This window comes from Protobothrops mucrosquamatus, unplaced genomic scaffold, assembly GCF_001527695.2.
Source record: "Protobothrops mucrosquamatus isolate PMUCROS unplaced genomic scaffold, P.Mucros_1.0 scaffold324, whole genome shotgun sequence".
Lineage (NCBI taxonomy): Eukaryota > Metazoa > Chordata > Lepidosauria > Squamata > Viperidae > Protobothrops > Protobothrops mucrosquamatus.
The window spans coordinates 132575-153542 of NW_015386663.1; the positions used below are offsets into that span (position 1 = coordinate 132575).

The 20968-nt window shown below is 42.7% G+C and overlaps 1 protein-coding gene across 1 annotated transcript in view; it reads right to left on the bottom strand.

Moving 5' to 3' along the window:
- OBSL1 (obscurin like 1) overlaps positions 1–16538 on the bottom strand; it is a 73768-nt gene extending 57230 nt beyond the window's left edge. The window contains exons 1-6 of the mRNA XM_029284004.1: positions 16527–16538; positions 14357–15434; positions 7940–8209; positions 6139–6399; positions 1580–1849; positions 139–414 (exon numbers count right to left, since the gene is read on the bottom strand). Coding sequence (XP_029139837.1) covers positions 139–414; positions 1580–1849; positions 6139–6399; positions 7940–8209; positions 14357–15434; positions 16527–16538 — 2167 coding nt within the window. The remainder of the gene's footprint in view (positions 1–138; positions 415–1579; positions 1850–6138; positions 6400–7939; positions 8210–14356; positions 15435–16526) is intronic.
- Between the last annotated feature and the right edge of the window lie 4430 nt (positions 16539–20968).

Here is a 20968-nt window from a genome sequence, read left to right on the forward strand (position 1 = left end):
TTCTGTTCTTAGAATGTAGGTACCATCGTGTAGCTTCAACAGTGAGATGGGCAACATATAAATTTAATAAATAAACACATGTAATAGTTTCTGAGTTTCTAAATACTGATCTGTTCTCGGGACCAGTTAACAACTCACCTTGCACATGTAACACTGCCGATTCTTTCACACCATTGGCTTCAAATCGCACTTCGGAGCCATTAGCAGATAACTGCACATTTTTGACCTGCAATGTGTGGTTCACTTCACTGTGTATGATGTGGTATTGCTGGTCTTCCTCTTCCTTTGCCAGCTTCTTCCCTCTGAGGAACCAGCAACCAGACATGGGAGCTGAAAGCTTCACTGAAAAAATGGCATCCTCGTTGATACAAACCATCACATCTTGCAGTCCCTCTTTTACATGGGCTCTGGGCACTGTGAGAACAGTCAAAGTTTGGGAGAGTAATGTCAGCCCTACAAGGTAGACCATGCTAAGAAACAGACTAAGGAAACTAAGAAACAGACCAAGAAACCATGTAGGCCTAGGGCAGGGGTAGGCAACCTTGGCTCTTTTATGACTCGTGGACTTCAACTCCCAGAATTCCTGAGCCAGCTTAGCTGGCTCAGGAATTCTGGCAGTTGAAGTCCACGAGTCATAAAAGAGCCAAGGTTGCCTACCCCTGCCCTAGGGCTACTTTGATTAGAACAGCCACAGTAACAAAAACTTGCAAGTTTGACTATACTTCCCTTCCTCTCTCTTTTATCTTTACGGGGTGGGGAGGAGGGGGGACAGTCTGCTTGAACCGTTTTCATAAACCACGTTCTTGTCTTAGACTCAAGCCTTGTTTGCCTGGCTGTTACTTTATGGAACTTCTCTCTTATGGAACTTCTTTCAAGGCCCACTTTTATACGCACTACAAGTAAATTTTAAAAAGCCAATTCATGTAACCACATGCAAGCTGAAGCTGTAACCATCCTATGTTGTATATACTTATGCAGAGAGAAGGATCTTGACAGAGATATGCAAGATCTATTACCAAATCTTGCAACTTACAAGATTCTGGTGATTACAGCTGCTCTCAACAAAAGTAGTTCTAGCCTTAAACAGATCTAGTATATCTCCATCGAGGTCATATTTTTTAGTCTCTTAGCCATACGTTTATAGTTTTAAACTAATGTGTTATGATGACTCTAGTCATTTGGATTTGTAAATCTAAGCTTTAAAAGTTAGCAGTGGTACAGACCCTGCTGATTGTAGATTCAATAGCGGGTGCATACACATGGCTAGCACAGTTTGCAAAGCCAAGCATACAGAATAAATTATTCCAGTGGAATTCAAACTCCAAAAGGAAAAAAAAAGGAAGGCATTCAGCAACCTGAATGTGTAAGAAGGGTGCAAAGAACAGCCAGTTGGGAAAAGCAGACTAGTGAGCTAGTGCAGGAGGAGGAGGAGGAAGAAGCAGTTGACAAGTCACAAAGCAACCAAAATCAGAAGGGTGAAATGCTTGAAACGCCCATTCTTATGCAAAGATGAAGCCCACCTCTTAGGAGCAGGGAGGCTTACCAAGATGCACGGACCCTGGGAATTCCACATGCTCACTGCACCCATACTGATTGGCAGAGCATACACGGAAGCGGTAGTCAGCCTCCTGGGGCACGCCATCCCCCGGAACTTCAACCATGCTAGCGACATCAGTGGTTAGACAAGGCACCCACTCAGCCTCTCCTACAGTCTGCCTCTCAAGGATGTAGCTGCTTGGTGGGCTATGATGCAGATCTGGTGGTGGGCACCACATCAGGAGGGCGGCATTGCTACGTGTGGTGCACATCTTTACTTCCACGGGTGCATTTGGTGGAATCCTTTTGGCACCTAGAGACAAGAAATCATTTACATTATCTTCTTCCTGCAATAACCACCTAATCCCCATCAACCTTGTGGGGATTGCAAGACCGCCTCCTACCAAACACCTCCCTTCGACCAGTCCNCTTCTTAGAGTGCCGTCGGCCAGACAATGCCGGCTGGCAACCCCCAGGGGGAGAGCCTTCTCTGTGGCAGCTCCTGCCCTCTGGAATGACCTACCCCCCGACCTACGTACAGTTGCGGACCTGCGCCTTTTTCGCCGAGCCCTGAAGGCCCATCTATTCCGTGCGGCCGGCCTGGCGTAGTTTGGATTGTGTTTCAGTGTGGGGTTTTGTATGGGTGTGTTTTTAGAACAGGCCTATTATTCAATTCGATTTTAAAACAGAAACTATTTATTTATTCGTGGTTTTTTAGTATCGCCTGTTCACCGCCCTGAGTCCCGCAAGGGAGATAGGGCGGTATATAAATTTAATAAATAAATAAATAAATAAATAAATAAATAAATAAATAAATAAATAAATAAATAAATAAATAAATAAATCTTCTAAAATATCTGCAAAGTGGAGCATATTACAATAGCCAATCAAATGTAGATTTGTTCTATCAAATATATCCGTGACTGGACTATTTCTGTCCCAAACAGATAACTAACCATAGCTTGTTAACCTAAGCTTGGCATCTAGGGACAAAGTTGGCTTTAGGAGGATCCAGAAATTATAAATATGTTCCTGTGAGTAGAATCCCACCCACAGGCTGGACACACAGTCTCTCCAAAAAGTGAGCCATCGTCCCATTGAATTTCCATATTCACAGGAATCTCTTTCAGATTAATAGCTTTCCTCCAGCCCATTCCTAATTCCAGACAATGTGTCGGAACTAAGTCTTTGCAGCTAACTGTACCATATCCTTATGGTTGTCAAGAAAACTACAGGGACATAAGAATGACGTCACCAGGAGCTGAGCTTGACTCAAAGCATAAAATAATCTTTCTGTGCCGCAGTATGCAAACTACAAGTGACGCATAACCCCATTTTTAGATCCCTCCAAGTTTTCACTAGAAAACTTTTAGTGGCCAATTCTCACATTATAGAGACACAATCTCACAGCAACATTAAGAAAACAAAATATAATTAATATTGAGTATAATTCGTTTAATTAAATGGCCAGTTTCAATTGTTAGCTGTTACGAAAGTTAAAAAAAAGAAATTTATTTATAGTTTGTTGATTTAAAGAAGCGTATGATAAAATGATTAGGTTTAAACTGTGGGCTGAGTTGCACCTATATGAAAGCTGATTTCTAAAAGTGATAATAGCAGTAGTATGATAGAAGTAAAGCTTGTGTGATAATAAACTGAAGATTTAGCAAATGGTTCAACACTGAGCAGGAAATAACAGAAGGAAGTGAGATGTCCCCTAGGTTGCCTGATGTATTACTGTAAGTGTATAAAAAACATTCTAAATATGTTCATCAGGACATGAAAGTGTATTTAATTTTATATGCAGCCATTGCCATATTGTTGGCTGAGAAACTGAACAATGTGTGATGAATGTTAGGTACATTGCATCCTGCAGTGAGGCATATGAATTCCAAAATTAATATGTCAGCGTTTAGTTGATTTTGCATGTAAAATAGAATGACTGCAAATGATATGTAAATGGAGGAAAACTAAAGTATGCAGATAATTTTTAATAGAATGTTGACTGAACATGGGAAATGGATAGAGCATTATTAAAGAGAAATGCAGTTTCTCAGAATTTACTTTACTTTTAGCAATAAAGTGAACTTCCCGATGGGTGTGGCCAGAGTGGGAGCGGCCTACTGGGTGGGCATGGATGGAGTGGGTGTGGCTTACTGGGTGGACATGGCCAGTTCTACATCATTCACATCAAGAGTGCCTGTGGGGGCCTGGGCAGGAATGGGACAGATCTGAGGGTCTCTGGCAGAAAGGGGTGGGACCAGGGCAGAGCCCATCAAGCCGGATATGTGAAGTAGACGAGGGCCATTTACTGGCCACTTCCAGGCGATGGTGCATTTCTTCATTCCTCACAAAGGGTGACACCTCCCCAGCATGCACCCAGGGGCTGGGGCCGACGCAGCAGGGGCTGGTTCCTCGCTGTTTCCAGATGGCCTTGTGGAGCTAAGACTGAATGCATTTCAGCATAGATGGCCACCACAAAATTGTACATTGGCTCCCGGCCGGCCTGGGCCAGGGCCAAGGCAGCGGGGGCCGTTCCCTCACTGTTTCCAGGATGGCTTCGCGGGCCACGTGAAACCACTTCGCGGGCCGCATCCGGCCCCCGGGCCTTGTGTTTGACATATCTGGCCTACAGCCATCGCTGCATACCTACGCTGCAAAGGGGTGTCAGGTAAGCATTGGTTGCAGGTGGCTGCTGATGGGCCAATGCAAACTCCTCCCACATCCCAACTGTGCATTGTGCAGAGGTGCGTGTCCTGCATGCTGACTGGTTGATCCAACTTTTTGTCTGTGCTTTGCTGTTTGAGTGCCCTCCAGCCAGAACATTACATTTGGAAAAATATAAATGGAACACCTACCATATGTAAATGTCCCTGAAAAACAGATGCATATATTCTCTGACATGCAGTACCAGAGAAGTCTGCTCAACTAGCTAAGAGATCCTCTTGTTACCTTCCCACCCACCCCCTCATTAAGATTCTAGAGCAGCATTCCTCCAGTTCAATGCCTCAGGCTGTTTTAGGCTGAAATCCTCCTCTATCATCCCCAATCAGCAATTCTGGCTGGGTGTGATAGGAGTTATAGTTTTACATAAATTCAAATTCAAATTCAAATTTATTTGATTTATATACCGCCCTTCTCCCTTGCGGGACTCAGGGCGGTGAACAGGCACATTAATAAAACAGCAATACCATAATATTTAAAAATATTTAAAACTAATTAAATTATTTGTCATGTCCTAAAACCCACTATAATAATATAAAATTATACCCAATTTAAAATTGTAGAGTTTCAGATTTATGCCAGACCGGCCTCTTGGAACAGATAGGTCTTTAGGGCTCGGCGGAAGAGGCGTATGTCCCCCATTGTATGGAGGACACTACATTGGAGTAAACTGTCCAACAGTTATTTCATTCTCCTTTGAGGTAGATAATCAGAACCACGGAAGCCTAGAACCGATGAACAGTTCTAACAGGAGGATGGATGGATAGATGTAAAAACAAAGTAAGAATCTGAGACTTAGGCATGAATGAATGAATGAATAAATGAATGAATGAATGAATGAATGAATGAATGAATGACAAAAAAGCCAGGTCTTTATGTTTCTAAGTTCTCAAGCTTTTCAAAGGATCCCTGAAATTTTAATTTGAGGTCACTTTCAAGAAAATGTAAAGGTCAGATATTGTTGATGGATTCCAAAATCAATTACACTAAGTATAACCTTGCAAAATTCGATTTTACCCTATGGTCTTAGGAGAGGAGAATGTAGATTCCAATTGTTGTACACAATGCGTGTATGAAGAAGAAAAAACAATTGTGGTGGATGATAATTTCTAGAACTAGAATATTCAAACACATTTTAGTCATCTTAAGACTGAGCCCTATTACTATGCTTCCATTCATTGCTTAGATGTTCAGTAGACTGATGTCTCAGTTTATTCGGGCCTTTGAGTGGTTTCTTTCCAAGCATAGATTAGGACAACCATCAGATATCTTCTATACTGTGGCAGCAGCTGATGCTACAAGTCATCAGCAGGAATCTGACCACAAGTAGAGGCCTGATAAATAAGATGACTGAAAAAAAAAGCATCTGATGTACAGCCAGACAAAATTTGCACTTCTCCATGCCAGTTTAGGAGGTAGCAAAAGCAGCAGCATCCATGAGCACGAGATTGCTTTGGAAATATGTTTGCTAAAGATAAAACATTGATTTAACAATCTGGCACAATGCAATAGTACAGGGCAGTACTGTAATTTCATTCGTCTGTCCTGATTTGACATCAGTTCTAAAAGAACTCTGATCAAACTAGATCACTGCCAAGTCTAAATAATTGAGCATAACATGAATCTAAATTTGTTGTAGATCTCTGTAATATAATATGGCAAGCCCCCTTTGTCCCAAATGTCAGGCATCATTAAATCCAAGATAAAGGATAAGACAAATAACTGCGAGTCCCCAGTAAGAGACTCATCTGGTGAATAATGTTTACGTCAAAAGCAAATAAAAGCATTGAATGACCCCTAGGCAGAAAAGCATGATATAAACCAAATAATCATTCCTCCTTCCCTTCCTCAATAGTCCCATTTCCATTCTCTACTCACATTTGACACGAAGCTGTGCTGAGGTTTGTGAGTCGCCCGCCATGAAAGTGATGACTCCAGCATCATGCCGTGACACATGTACCAGTACCAAAATATGTGTTTTCCCAAAGCTCCTGATGAGCGTATGCGGTGCCTCAACCAGTTCTTGCCCATTTCGGCCCCAACTTGGTGCTTCCACAGATTCCCGGGTCTCCACATAGAAGGCTGCATTTTCTCCTTCCATCACATCCAATTTTCGTGGCAAGCGCTTCACAATGAGACCTGAAGGAGGGAGTCTGCTCAATTACTATCAGAATGGAAACCTAAATGCCACTTAGCTGTCAGCAGGATTACTTGTTGCAGTCACTACCAAATTAGGGTAGGCCAGTGATGGCGACCCTTTTAGAGACCGAGTGCCCAAACTGCAACCGAAAACCCACTTATGTATCATCAGGTGCTGGATAGGCATGGCCCATTGGGTGGGTGTGGCCCATTGGGTGGGTGTGGCCCATTGGATTGGTGTGGCCAGTTGGGTGGGCATGGCCAATTGGGTGGGCGTGGCTGCGGTGGTAACGGCAGACTGGGTGGGACTAAAAAGTTTAATCAATTCCAACTTTGTGAGATCTTTTTTTTTCCTCCGAGAAGTTGAAATTGAATGATTGATTGATTGAATCTTTTTTTTTTTTGCACACGGCAGTGGAGGCCTAAAGCAAAAAGATTTTATAAAATGCAGCTGAAGGCTTAGGACTGGGGCAACGGTGTGCGTGCCCACAGAGAGGGCTCTGCGTGCCACCTGTGGCACGTGTGCCATAGATTCGCCACCACGGGGGTAGGCCATTTACTAACAGCCAAAAAGAAGGACTGTGATTTACATTATTATTACAGATATATAATATTTCCCTGTTAGTTCTTCTTATATAGAGAGAATACCTACTTGGTAACCGTTTAAATTTTGGAGTTTTATTCATTTATTCAACAAATGTATATGGACGCCCATCTTACACATGGTGACTCCAGGAGGCTTACAACATTAAAATTCCACAGTATAAAACTCCTATACTACCCTCATGCAATATATATATATAATACAGTACATTATGATGTACTATAGAAACCTGAAACACAATTGTGAATTGCTTAGGATGGCAAAGACCAGAGCCTTTTTCCACATGTAATCAAGGTTCTGGTTTTGGTTTATCACAGGCAATTCACAACTGTATCATGTTAATAACATGGTGGTTTTTTTTTAGTGTGCCTGCTGAATCTTCCTGCCCAGTTACTAACGTCAAAGCTCCTGCTTTGATAGGGTTCTTTATCATTGCATTGAGTTTAGACTGCACAGGCCTTCATATCCAAGGACAGCTTCAAACACAGCCCTGTCCTCTGACGGTTCTTCAAACAAAGGATAATCCTATTGTACAGTGTGTAAAGGCTGAGGCTGGCAATCCATTAAATAAAGAAATCTCTCTTCTGAAGCCACCAAGTAACCCACTCAATATTCAATGCTCCTGAAGAGCAGGAGGAGAAAGCCTAGATTTCAGGAGCAGAGATATTGACATCTCTGGCTCTCAGGGCAATTAACTGTTGTTTTTTGAGATTTTACTCTGATCTGCAATAAATATTTTACTCTAGCCAAGTCATGTCTTGAATATGCTGTCAAATCGATCTGAGAGCTGAACTAAGGTTAAATTTGTACAGACTTGTGATGAACTGCTGAGCCCAGGTATGAAGTGTAATACCTGAAGGACTTTGCATGTAAAATTATGGTAATGTATTCTAATTATTTAATTTCAATTGATAACCATTATTTCAAACACCTCACCTTGCACAGAGAGCTCCCCAATGCTGCGGCCCTTGCCTTCCATCTCACACAAGTAGATGCCGTCATCATCGGCCCGGGCATCCCGCACTGTCAGCCGCCTTAGTAGGCCCTGCTCCTCCATCAGGTACTTGGGACTGGGTTGCAGGCGCTTGTCTTCAAGGTACCATGCTGTAGGCATTGTCTCTAGAGGCACTTGGCACTCTAAGATGGCATCTTGATGTTCCATCACTTCGACATCCATCAAAGGTGCCTGGAATCGTAGCTGGGGTTCTGGAAGATAGACACAGGAAGGCTCCACATGGGTAGTCCTCAACGTACGACCATAATTGAGCCCAACATTTCTGAGGCTAAGCAAGGCAGTTGTTTTGCCCTGTTTTATGACCTTTTTGCCACAGAGGTTAAAAAGATCACTGCTAAGGGAAGCATGGGGTCATTTAACCAAATCTTCCCCCATTGACTTTGCTTGTCAGAAGCCAGCTGGGACAGTTACAAATGGTGATCACATGACCTCAGGACAGTGCAACTGTCATAAATACATGCCAGTTGCCAAGCATCGGTATTTTTAACATGTGACCATGGGGCTGCTACAATGATCATAAATAGGTAAGTCGCTTTTTTACAGTACTAAACGAATGGTTGTAAGGACTGCCTGTATACTGTACAGAAAGTCCTCTATCCCTAGACTCCCTAAACTGCCAGCCCAGCCCTTCTCTTCCAACTCTTGAGCTTTCCCAGATTCTATTTTGTAATTTCCCTCTCACTTTCGACTTCGTCAGGGTCAGAACCCTTTCAGCCTATTAAACTGCAGCAAGATTATTATATGCACAATGATGGAAGCACAATGAAGTCCCCACTATGGATTGTGAAAATGTCAGAACTTGCAAAAACAGCAAAACCGAGCTGTTTGGTTGGAGGGAAAAAACAACAACAAAAACTTCTTTTTTTTTTAAAGACTGGAAGTCTTATATGGATTTTTGCTGAAAAAAGAAAGAAATGAAGTGATGGCTTATGGGTTTGAAGATTAAGATAGACTTGGATTAAATGAGAGGCTGAAGGAACTATATATTTAAGAGGGAAGAGGGATTATAAAATTGTAGCTATCTGTTGAAAAGAAGGTTAGAGGTCATTATATTTCTTAACTTTCCTGTTTTTCTCAGTTTCAAGCAGTTTTTCCTTTCCTTTGATTTATCTTTTATTATTCTTAATAAATATAAATAAATTAGAAAGAACTCTTAGCCTATTTAAAAGGATGCTACTGTTTCTTGTACCTCCAGAAATCCATGTCCTCAGTTCCTATGGGTTTCTCTGGCACATATTTGCTATCCACAGTTTAATCCCTCCTGAGAAGCTGTGATGAACCCAGCTAAGCCCTGTAGGATTTGCCCACAAGGAGTAATCAGCAGGCTTAATTAATACTGAATCTTTCTTAAAAAGATACCTTCGCTTCCTAACAAATGCTGTAGCCATCTCCCATAGTCTTTACCGAATAATTTACTATCAAACAAGAAAAAATTTGATGATGGGTGTAAGGGTAAACTTAATTGTTTTAAGTAATGGTGGGACATTTTCTTTCTTTTAGAATGCTTTGCATTAAATTGACAAAAGGAATATGAACACACACACATTTAATGCCATTATTTTTAACATTTAAGGTTTAAGGATTATGGAGCAAATGCCTGCCCTGCCTTGGTTTGCTGTAGAAGAAGTGGGTGGCCTTCCTCCAAAGGATTATTCTGAGCAAGAACAGAGCGCTAAGTGGGTGGCATGTGGTATCTATAGCACTCAAGGGCCATACTGTCAGCTCTTTGGAGCCCACTGCTAGGGACACCTGTCTACCCCTTCAGCAAGCCAAGGATCAGAGTGCAGAGATGAAATTGCAGGGAAGAGCCATGTCAAATATCATTGAAAAGACAGGTGGCAGTTGTTTAGATGGCACAACTGAGCCCAGTGGTTTTGTTTCTAAAAAAGAGGCGCCAGGCTTAAGCCTTTCTGAAAAATGTCTCCTCCGTCCCGGGAGCCCTTCCCTTAATCAACAATGTGTAGTCAGTCTCTTTCCAGATTTACAGAGTGGGAAGCAGTATGCTTTATATTGAACTGGAAATCATTTCCATTTTTTTCCTTCCAATTTCCAGGATCAAGAATGTTGAGGGTTAAGTAGATGTAAGGGCTGAGACCCAAATGAGCGACTTTTCTTATCCTCGGGGTGTGGCAATTAGAATTCATCAAGAGGTCTACTGTGTTTAGAAGAGCAAAATCACCTTGGAAATAGCATTTTGAGTGTGTAGATGAGATAAGGTAGAAGAGGTTTACCTGCCTTCACCACTTCATCTGATACTGGATAATATTACCCTACAGGAAATTAGCATTTCTGAGAGAAGGCCAAGCTAAAGCTTAATTTCCTATATTTATTTACTGATGTGCTGGTTGCACTGCCTATGCTATAAATAAAGGCTCCGTTGGCTAATGCTTAAGTGTATTCGGAATGTTTAACCTCGTCAGCTTTAAGGTGTGTGGACTACAGCTCTCAGAATTCTCCAGCCAACATGCCAAGGTTGAGAAATACTTCTTCATTCAATCATTGAATGGAGCTTTGGAGGCCCAGTTATTTCTGCTGCTATGCATACAGCCCCATCAGTTGTTATGAGCCATGCAGAGATGCAGATGGGCGGCCACACAAATCTCTTAGATCAATATAAATAAACCATAGTTAAATATGTAAATTATTTTAAATTTAAATAAATAAGTTAATATATAAATATGTCGAGACTCTAGAAAATGTGCAGAGAAGAGCAACAAAGATGATTAGGGGACCGGAGGCTAAAACATATAAGGAATGGTTGCTGGAATTGGGTATGTCTAAGTTTAATGAAGAGAAGGACTAAGGGTGACATGATAGCAGTGTTCCAATATCTCAGGGGTTGCCACAAAGAAGAGGGAGTCAAGCTAGTCTCCAAAGCCCCTGAAGGCAGAAGAAGAAGCAATGGATGGAAACTAACCAAAGAGAGAACCAACTAAGGAGAAATTTCCTGACAGAATAATCAGTGGAACCGCTTGCTTTCAGAAGTTGGGGATGCACCAATACTGGAGGTTTTTAAGAAGAGATTGGACAGCCATTTGTCTGAAATGGTATAGGATTTCTGCTTGAGCAGGGGATTGGACTAGAAGACCTCCAAGGTCCATTTCAACTCTATTAACAGTCTGCCATATCTCTCTTTCTCCCTCCCTCTCTATCCCTCTTTCTCTATTTTTTTCCCTCCCTTTGTCTTCACAGGGTCCCATCACGAAATATATTTTCCCTCTTTTAAAAAAAAGTTCCACTGAGTGCAGATGCTACCAGCTTTCTGGGTATGGTGTTCTACTGCATCACTCTTCTTACAAGTGGAAAAACCTTCCTGATATTTAATTCCTCTTTTTCCACTCAAGTCCATCTCCTCTCTTGTCTGACCCTCAAGAGGTTCAGATAACAGCTGATTTCCTTGCCAAGAGCAGCCTTTGACATATAACTGATTCCTGTTATCTCACATCCAACCCTCAGATTCTCCTCTCCAGGCTAAACAAACCTTGCTGCTTCTTCTGAGCCTCACGTGGCCGTCCATCCGCTTTATCACCTCTCTTGCTCTCCTCAGAATCTTCTGCAAAATTCATGAATTCCAAGCAACTCTCTTGGAAAAGCAAAGAGCCCGAAATCCGTCTATCAATATCGTACACAGTGAAAAGCATTTTTTATAACCCTATTTTCTTTCCCTTGATCAGTTGCCTTCGGTTCCATCAATATCCCAGCTCTTGTCTTTCCCCATCTTTTTAACTGCTATGATCTCTGCCATTCTGAAGACTTGTTCTAAAGCTGAAGGTCAGAGCAGCTAAACCTGGAGTCCTTCCTTCTGTTGAGGCAGTCCTGAAGACAAGGAAGCAATCCCAGGAGCATGTCAGTGGTTGAATAGCAGCCGTGCCTTAAACAACACTCTCTCATCAGTCCAAAATCGGACACTAAATGCACTTTTGCATAAACTTTTCTAAAACACAGTATCAAATATTTAATAAGCTGTTTTGAATAAAAAAAATATGTTCCAGATCCCAGGCTAGCAAGTTGAGTAGTTCTGCTGTTTGGTATCATTGGCTCTCATAGGCTAATACAGGGGGAAAATAATTAAATTTTAAATAAAACTTAGTAGATTTAGCTATGGATTGTTTAATAGAACTAAATAAGTCATGAATGTTGTATCTCGATGGCTGGAGGCTGTGAGGGTCTCAAGGCAGAACAAGGGGCTTCTGCCGAACCCTTGCAAGACTGGACGGTTTTGAATTGTGGGCCCCACTGATTCCAGGATTTGCCATCTCTGGTGCACTGTCCCAGACAGACCCTTTGTGCAGTCTGGGGGTCCTCCTAGACCAGGGGTAGGGAACCTTGGCTCTTTTATGACTCGTGGACTTCAACTCCCAGAATTCCTGAGGCAGCCATGCTGAGGGGAAAGGGAGAGGTTTCCAAGCTGAGCCATGCTGGCTCAGGAATTCTGGGAGTTGAAGTCCACGAGTCATAAAAGAGCCAAGGTTGCCTACCCCTGTCCTAGACTCATGACTCCTGCTCAAAGGGCAGGTGACAGTCATGGCTAGGAGGCCCTTTGCACAGCTGCTTGTGCACCAGTTGTACCCTTTTCTGGATGGGCAGACACTACTTACATTCATTCATGCCCTAGCCACCTCCAGATTGACTACATTGCATTGGCTTTACATGGTGCTTCCCCTGAAGAGTACCCAGAAGCTTCAGCTGGTACAAAATGCAGCAGCAAGGGCAGTTATGTGTGCTTTTAGAACACCACATGTTACATCTCTACTCCAGAAGCTGCATTGGTTGCCAGTCTGCTTCCTAGTTCAAGGTACTGGTTTTGATCTTTAAAGCCCTGCATTGTAATGGAACCAGACTATCTGAGGAACTGCCTCTCCCTGGTTACATTAGCCTACCCCATAGGTTCTGGCAGAGAAGGCATGCTGCAGGTGCCATCTATATTTGGTGGGTCCCAGGAACTTGCCTTTTCTGACATGGTGTCTACCTTATGGAACATTTCCCTGCCCCCCAGAAATTACATTAGCTCCACTCTTTTGATATTCCAGAAGTCCCAAAAGACCTAGTTATAAAATCAGGCCCAGGGCTCCCAACGAACTGAATATATGATCAGATCGCTCCATTGCTAGGTGTCCATTCTTGTCCTCTCTTTGCTGGCATATTTCTTTTCATAATTTTTGTACATCGCCCAGAGTTGCATTTTGTGAGATGGGAGGCTAAATAAATTAAATTAATAATCAAATTAAATCAAATTAGATTCACTGCATGGAGGAAAGTAGCCCATCCCTATCAAACTAAAGAGCAGATGCAGTATTAAATGTTCCTGTTCTGATTGCTGGTGGTACATCACATACTGATAATATTTCCATTACACATACTGAACAAACAGTTAAGAGAAAACTGGGCCATGTATTAAACATAGAAGATCATTCAGTTGTACTGGGCTCCATCTCCAGACTGTATAATCCAGGAACATTCACCAACTCATCTGCTACTTGGCTGGCTAGCAAACTCTCCTTCCTCCCTTCTCTAAGCCATAGTAGTCAACAACAGAATCAGTGCAGATGGAGAAGACTATTACCTACTTGCTGATCTCCAAATTCACATGTGTTGATTCTACATATATCCATTGCATGAAAGAATCAAGACTTCTTCCTAACCCAAAGTAGAAGGAACCCTGTCCAGCCAATTTGTTATCAATGATTGCTATCTCACGTGCCATGTTCCTTCCCTTGAGAGAGAGAGCAAAGCTTTGCTGTCCACCTCCTCTGGCATGGACCAAACCACTCTGCATTTCATAGGTACTGCTATTGGCAAAGAGTGTACACACCTCAAGAATGGAGCCCAAGGACCATTTGGATCTCTCAGCGAGTAAGTAGCAGGACCCAACCAAGTCTTTGCTTGCCATCCTGCCACTTTCATAAAGGTGAAGAGGCTCCCTGCGGTGTCTGAAACCCATCTTGTAATCCATCTGAGAAATTTTTGCTCTAGGCCTGTTCCCATTCTCACAAGTGGTCTGGCCATTCCTCTTATGGTTATCTAATCTATCATGGGCTGGATTGGTTTATAAACTAGTTCAAGCTTAACACTTATGCTTTGGCATGCCCTTCAAGCAACGCCTACATATTTTTCTTTCATTCTTGTAATTGGCAGGCATGTCCCCCAAACAATTCTTTCCTTTGGAGTTGCCCATCCATTTTCATCCACTAATGTCATCCACATGGCTGGGATTGCAGAACCCGTTTATCCAGATCAATTAAAGTTAATATGCAAACCCAGTCAATGTGTTCTTATGCAGATTCAGTGGCATCCCCACATCCCCACCCCACTCTTTTTCCTCCCCGTTGGATGGATACCTCTGACATGGAGTCTCACAGCGCTGAGTGTCTGGCCAGCAGTGTTGCAGGCTGTGCACACATAGAGTCCACAATCTCGTGCTGTGCAGTACAGCACCTTAAGGATGAAGTAGCCCTCTCTGTCTTCATAGAGCAGATGTCTCCTTCCAGCGGACAACATCTTCCCATCCTTCTGCCAGACAATCTCTGGCTTGGGCTTGCCAATGACGTAGCAGCGGAACTTGGCATGCTTCCCTTCATTCACAGTAAAAGACTTTGTAGGGGGGAAGCTGGGAAGCACTTCTCCATTCTGCCTGCCTTCAGACAACACAATCTGTGCAGGGTGATGTAGATGCCTCTTACCCTCTTTTGACTCGGGTGGCTTCTTGAAATGGCAGCTTTGGGGAGCCCTCTGAGATGGGTCGTTATGAGGAAGACATGCCACAGGGTCTATCAGGAGCACAGCTGCAGCCATGGTCTCCCCAAAGCTGTTCTGTGCTCGGCAGACATAGACCCCAGCATCTGGCAATCGGGCATTATAGATGTGCAGAAAATGACAGTCCCCAGGCTCTACATCCATTTTGTAATGGCTACTCTCAAAGATGTCTGATAATTTGCGTCCATCTTTTTCCCATTCAAGCTGCCCCGAGACCCTACAGGCAAAAGTCACATCTTCTCCCCGGGTCACACATGCTGAGACAGGCCTATTCAGGAAGATGGGCGGCTGACAATCAAGATCTCCATTAGGTTTCAGTTCAGACTCTGTCTCCACTTTCAGCAGAGCAGCTGCGTAGGTTTCACCCACACTGTTCTTTGCTTTGCACACATAGCGGCCACTGTCTGCTGGGCCAGCCTGAGAGACCATCAGGCTGTATGCATCCCCGTTCACCTCAACAAGCATCCGGCCAGAGGGCAGTTCCAGCACAGAGCCGTCTTTCTCCCAGACAATGGTGGGACGTGGCTCCCCGGCCACCTGCCATTTCAGAATGGCATTTGTGCCACTTTGGACTGAGAAAGTACGAGGAGAGGCAAGGAATCGGGGAGCTCCACCAAAAGCATCCATTGCCAGCCGAGGGAGGATACAGCTCAGGTCGGGGACCTATAAAGAATCAGATAAAGGCAGAGTTATAGTTGGAGGAGGAGGAAGGGTTGAAAGAAGGAGGTCAGTATCCTCACTTAAGATGAAATGAGAACAGTAAACCGCATGGAGAAAACAGTTCAGAGCTCAGTTTGGCACACACAATCACTTCACACTTCACACTTCACCCCCATTCTCTCCTGCATTTCTGGATAAAGTTCTAACTCTGGCTTTAATCACACTGCTACTCAGCCTTGACCATGTAAAATTTGGACTGAGTCGGAAGCTGGGCACCTAGTGAAGCCATTGCACAACTATTATCAAGGGGAGTCCAAAGCCATTCCAACCTACTACTCTCACTGCCCTCTCTGCAATAAGTGGTAACCCCTGGATAACCCCACCACATACTGTATTCTTATTTTACACAATCCTTTTGTGAGGCTAACATTCTGATGCATTGCGCTGATCTCAGCTGAGCTGGGCGAATCTGCATGGTGTTAATAGACAATTATATTTTAAAACTGGGAAGTGGGACTATAGCAGTGATGGCGAACCTATGGCACAGGTGCCAGAGGCGGCACTCAGAGCCCTCTCTGTGGGCGCACGCACCGTTGCCCCAGTCCTAGGTCCTCAGCTGGGTTTTATAATACCTTTTCACTTTAGGCGGCCGTGTGCAAAAAAAAAAAAAAGGTTCAATCAGTCAATTTCAACTTCTTGCGGGAAAAAAAAAGATCTTGCAAAGTTGGAATTGATTGATTGAACTTTTTAGTCCCGCCCAGTCTGCCGTTACCACAGCCACGCCCACCCAATGGGCCACGCCCACCCGGCACTCGATGATGCATAAGTGGGTTTTGGGTTGCAGTTTGGGCACTCAGTCTCTAAAAGGTTCGCCATCACTGGACTATAGTGAATAGATCCTTTGGTGAAAATAAGATAACAAATAGGGAGAGACTAAGTCTCCTTGCTCAAATCTTTACAGCTGCTTCCCAGTAGCATGAGGCAAGGTCATGCCAGAACTATCACCTTCAGTGCAATTCTCTGTTTGCATAAAAGTGGCTGTCTCTTTTGTGAACATACTGTATGCCTCTTCAGCTATGTCAAGGTACTCTTTACCTTCATCAACATTCCTGTCTCATTAGTAGCCAGACTGGTGGGCAATTCTGGAAGCTACCCAAGAACTATACTTCCTAGTTTTCAGAGAGATGAGGGCTGCCATGAGGGCAGAGTCAGCAAGTTAACATGTCACACCCAGGGCCATTTTTGAAAATCACTTTTGTTTTGCCGGGTTTTGAGGGAGCCAACATATTTTATTTTAAAACTTTATAGGGGTTACACTACATTTTTAGGTATCTCCTACCTCAGAATGTCAGATGATACAGTCGATTTTCAGCAGTTGTGTTCAGATGGATTTCAGTGACTGCAAAAAAACAAAACAAAAAAAAGAGGCTGAGGGACCACATTATTTGTTAATTTGCTTGCTTTTGAGATTTATATTCCACCTTATTTCCGGAAGCTCAAGGCAGCTTACATGGGAAATTGGCTTCCTTTTTTTTAAAAAAAAAAAATCTGCACACCACATCATCCCTGGGAAATGTGTTGAACTGAAAATAATTGACCTAAAATCAGCAAGTAGTTCCATAATGAAGTATTGTGACCTCTTCAGTCAAATTACTTGTGACATATTGTGTAAATGCCACAAGTAACTTAAGGTTACAAAATTGTTCAGGGCAACATTTTGACATCACTGTGGCTTGTAACAGATGTTAATGAGGAGGAAGTGGACTAGGAGGAAGTGGACTAGGAAGTCCTAGTCCAACCCCTTTAACCAATTTGCTACTTTGGTCTTAGATTGCCCACCCCATGCGCTAGACCAGGGGTAGGCAACCTTGGCTCTTTTATGACTCGTGGACTTCAACTCCCAGAATTCCTGAGCCAGCATGCTGGCTCAGGAATTCTGGGAGTTGAAGTCCACGAGTCATAAAAGAGCCAAGGTTGCCTACCACTGCGCTAGACCATCTCAACACAGCACCTGTTCAATCCACCAGAAAAAAGAACGCAAACTAAATTTCTGATTTGCAAAGTAGACCTGAAGGAGGTCTAATGAAAAATGTTGAGTATAAAGGCAATCATAGTGGAAGCATGACCTGTAGTTCAGCCACCATCCCAACATCTTTCAAACGTTTGCATGAACTAGATTCCTAATATTGTATGGTTGTGTGTAGTAGGGCAAGTGAGAACTAAGACAGTCGCACAGGGTACCCTTAATGAGAGACAGAGTAATGTAAGATTTTAATTAGGGGCTTCCCAATTTGCCTTTCTTGCTGAAATGCTATCCCAGTGCTGAGAGAATCCAGTTGCCCAACTGTCGCCACAGCCTGCCAAACATACTTGCCCTATCATGCATTCCTCCCCTATCAGGCTCTAAATAGTGTTTTGCTGATAATAGGCTGCCATTCACTGCCACCCAGCCCCTCTCCAGGAGAAAGTGAGGGGGAGAATTCCAGCAGGATGAAACACAAATTTCTTTTTCCCCACTTCTCACTGAGATGACTCTAGTATTCCCCTGTAAGCTCTTGGTACATAAGAACAGATAACAGCAAGGAGAAGCTGCTCAGGATGGCAGGCACTTCACGGAGAGGAAGGTTGGGTTTCTGGTATGGGAGGACCACGCCTGTGGTCTGTTTCCTTTGGTACCCCAAAACCTATTTTCCTTTTATTCCATTACTCAGCAACCAGGATTGGTTATCGATTGTATGGCCCTCATCACTCAGAAGCATCCAGAACATCCCCTTAGACAACTTTGGTTCTCCCTAATCCCATTATTTGCACAGGGTCACAAGCTAATGAGGAACATAATAAGGGTCTCCCAACTGAACCCCCTGCTTCTCTCTCTGGGTTCACTAACCTTGCGTATCCGCCTTCTCAGTCAACCGGTTCGTGCTTCTCCTGGTCCTGTCAGATGATGTCCAGCTGTTCAGTCATTCATGGGTCTAAACTCCTATTGCTCTCCTCAATACTTCTCTGTCCCTTCCTGTTCCATGATCAGTCTGGGCATTTCTGTTGCCTGCCCGCCCACTCTTCCTCATACATCCCAACTGCTCTCTGCCCCTTGTATGCTGTAGCACCCTGGTCTTCTTCTGCCTGCTCCCCAGGCATTTGTGAGTGGAGCAAAGCTGAAGTGTGTTACAAATGCCTGCAGCTGCTGTCCCCAAAAATACTTTCTGATGACATGACCGGGCTGATAAGAGGGGGCTGGGACATGGCTAAGTATAGAGCCCAGCAGGGAGGCACAGGCAGGCATCCCTCCGCCCTCAAGCTGCCTCAGGCTTAGCCCATCTCAAGAGAAGGGAGTAGGGGGGAGAACAGGGTCACCCCCTCCCCATCTCAAAGTAGTTTGTAGTATGAAGGGTCCTTGGTACTCTCTGAGCTTGGTTGTTTTCTTAGAGACGTTTCATTAACCAAACTAGGTAACATCATCAGTGCTAGATGTTACATAGTTTGGTCTGCAAGAAAACAACCAAGCTCAGTGAGCACCAAGGACCCTTCATTTCAACCCTGAGTGACAAATATTCTCCTTTATTAGTTTGTAGTATGCCTGCAATGACCTGAAATTCTGGTCCCACTATCATACCACAATGTGATAGGCTAATATCTGTACCTGACCATCCAGGCAGCTCCTAAGGACTACCAATAACAATATGTACCCTGAATCTTCCACATCAGACTGCTGGGTCTGTGAGCTTCCATTTCATTTCCCAGATGCCCTGCCATGATGCCCTGAGTGGTAAGAAAAATTGGCAGCAAACCCTTAGGCTTGGAATGCTGCTACCAAACATGGTTTCTCAACAAAAGAAGTACTAGAAGATTCCTTGTCATCAGATCTCAGCCCCCTGAGTGTCCCTGTCCCTGTATAATTAGGAAAGTGGATCAGTTATAACTCACACAGCTGCACTAGTGTGGCAGAAAATATTTCATTACCAAAGACTGGAATGAAGAAATGGCCAAGGAGATGGTAGTGTCAGCCAAAACAGAAATGGAAATCACACCCACTCACACCTACACATGCACACCCCACACAACCCTTACTACCACTATTTTAGCAAGACTGACTTGTGTAAGGACAGTTATTTTTTTTCACAGATTCAGTCAATTGCAGCCTTCACTTTCTTTTCATGTTACAAACTTTTATCAACAAATACACTGCTACCAAAACAAAATATTCTTCCCAGGATTATTTGTAACTTACTTTCTCTGTTCCTCAAGATATGAGGGGGTTTTTTTCCCATTTTTTTCCCATAAGGAACCTATTTCCAGCAGCATTCTGTTAATGTTCAGTTTAGGGGCAAAGCATGGAATTAGGACAGGATGTTTATTTATTTTTATTATAAATAAATAATTTATTTATATTTATAAATATAAATATTTATAATAAATTTATATTTATTATTTATTTATAAATATTTTTCAGCGCTTCGTAGACGTAATTCCTCTAGAAAAAAATAGCCGGGAAAAAATAGATGGATTTTGCAAGGAGAGATAAATGAGGAAAGATTTTGCATTCAGCACAATAGGATAATTTTTTTCCTTAAAATGCAGACTACCTCTGACTGCAGTTGAAAACTTATACATTTGAATAAAAACATCCTACAAACCAAGCAAATTTAAAATGTCAGGATATTTCTAAACTGATTCTTCTGCAAGATACCATTCCTGACAGGCAAAGTGTTAAGGTGAACGCAGATTTGCAACAGGCTTATATTATCTTTCTTTCATAAAAACCTTCTAAGTAGCTTGAGATGACAAAAAAATGTCTGCTTCTGTATATCAGACAGATATGAGAACAAATGTTATCTATATCATCAAAAAGAAGAGAAACAATGATATAGGGAACTGTAAACCAGTCCATCTGACATAAATTCCTGGGAAAATCCAGAGCAAATGATAAAGAAATTGCATAAAGAATGCAGTTATCATCAAGATTATTGTAACATGGATTTGCAAGACTAGCCTTATCTGATTTTTTTTATTAGATACAAATTTCCATAATAAATGGTGCAAATTCTGTAAACATATTATATATTGGTTTCAGCAAAGTACTTGAAGTATCCCATGATATTTTGATTAGCATGGTAGTTTAGGTTAGATGGCATGACAATTAACTGGATACATAGCTGGCTTGAAAATCACACATAAAAAGTGATTATGAATGTGCTTGTCAGGAGTGTGATTTGGCTGCAGAGCTACTTATTATATGTTCAGCCACATTAGTTATAGATATATACTTTCCAAATTACAGAAAGAAAACCTCTGCTATAATCTGCATTGTTCATAAACAGCAGTCAAACAAATTGGAAAGGTTTAGATAATAATGAGGATTAAGGAACTAGAAAATCCTGTGAAGAGAGACTGAAAGAAAAAAGAAAGATTAGTCTTAAGAAAAGATAGAGGGGGAATATAATAATATCAAATTGCTTAAGACTTAAGAGGAAGCCACGTGTAATAAAGTTCTCCAGAAGGCAAGGATGTGAAATATTGGATTTACACTACAGAACATC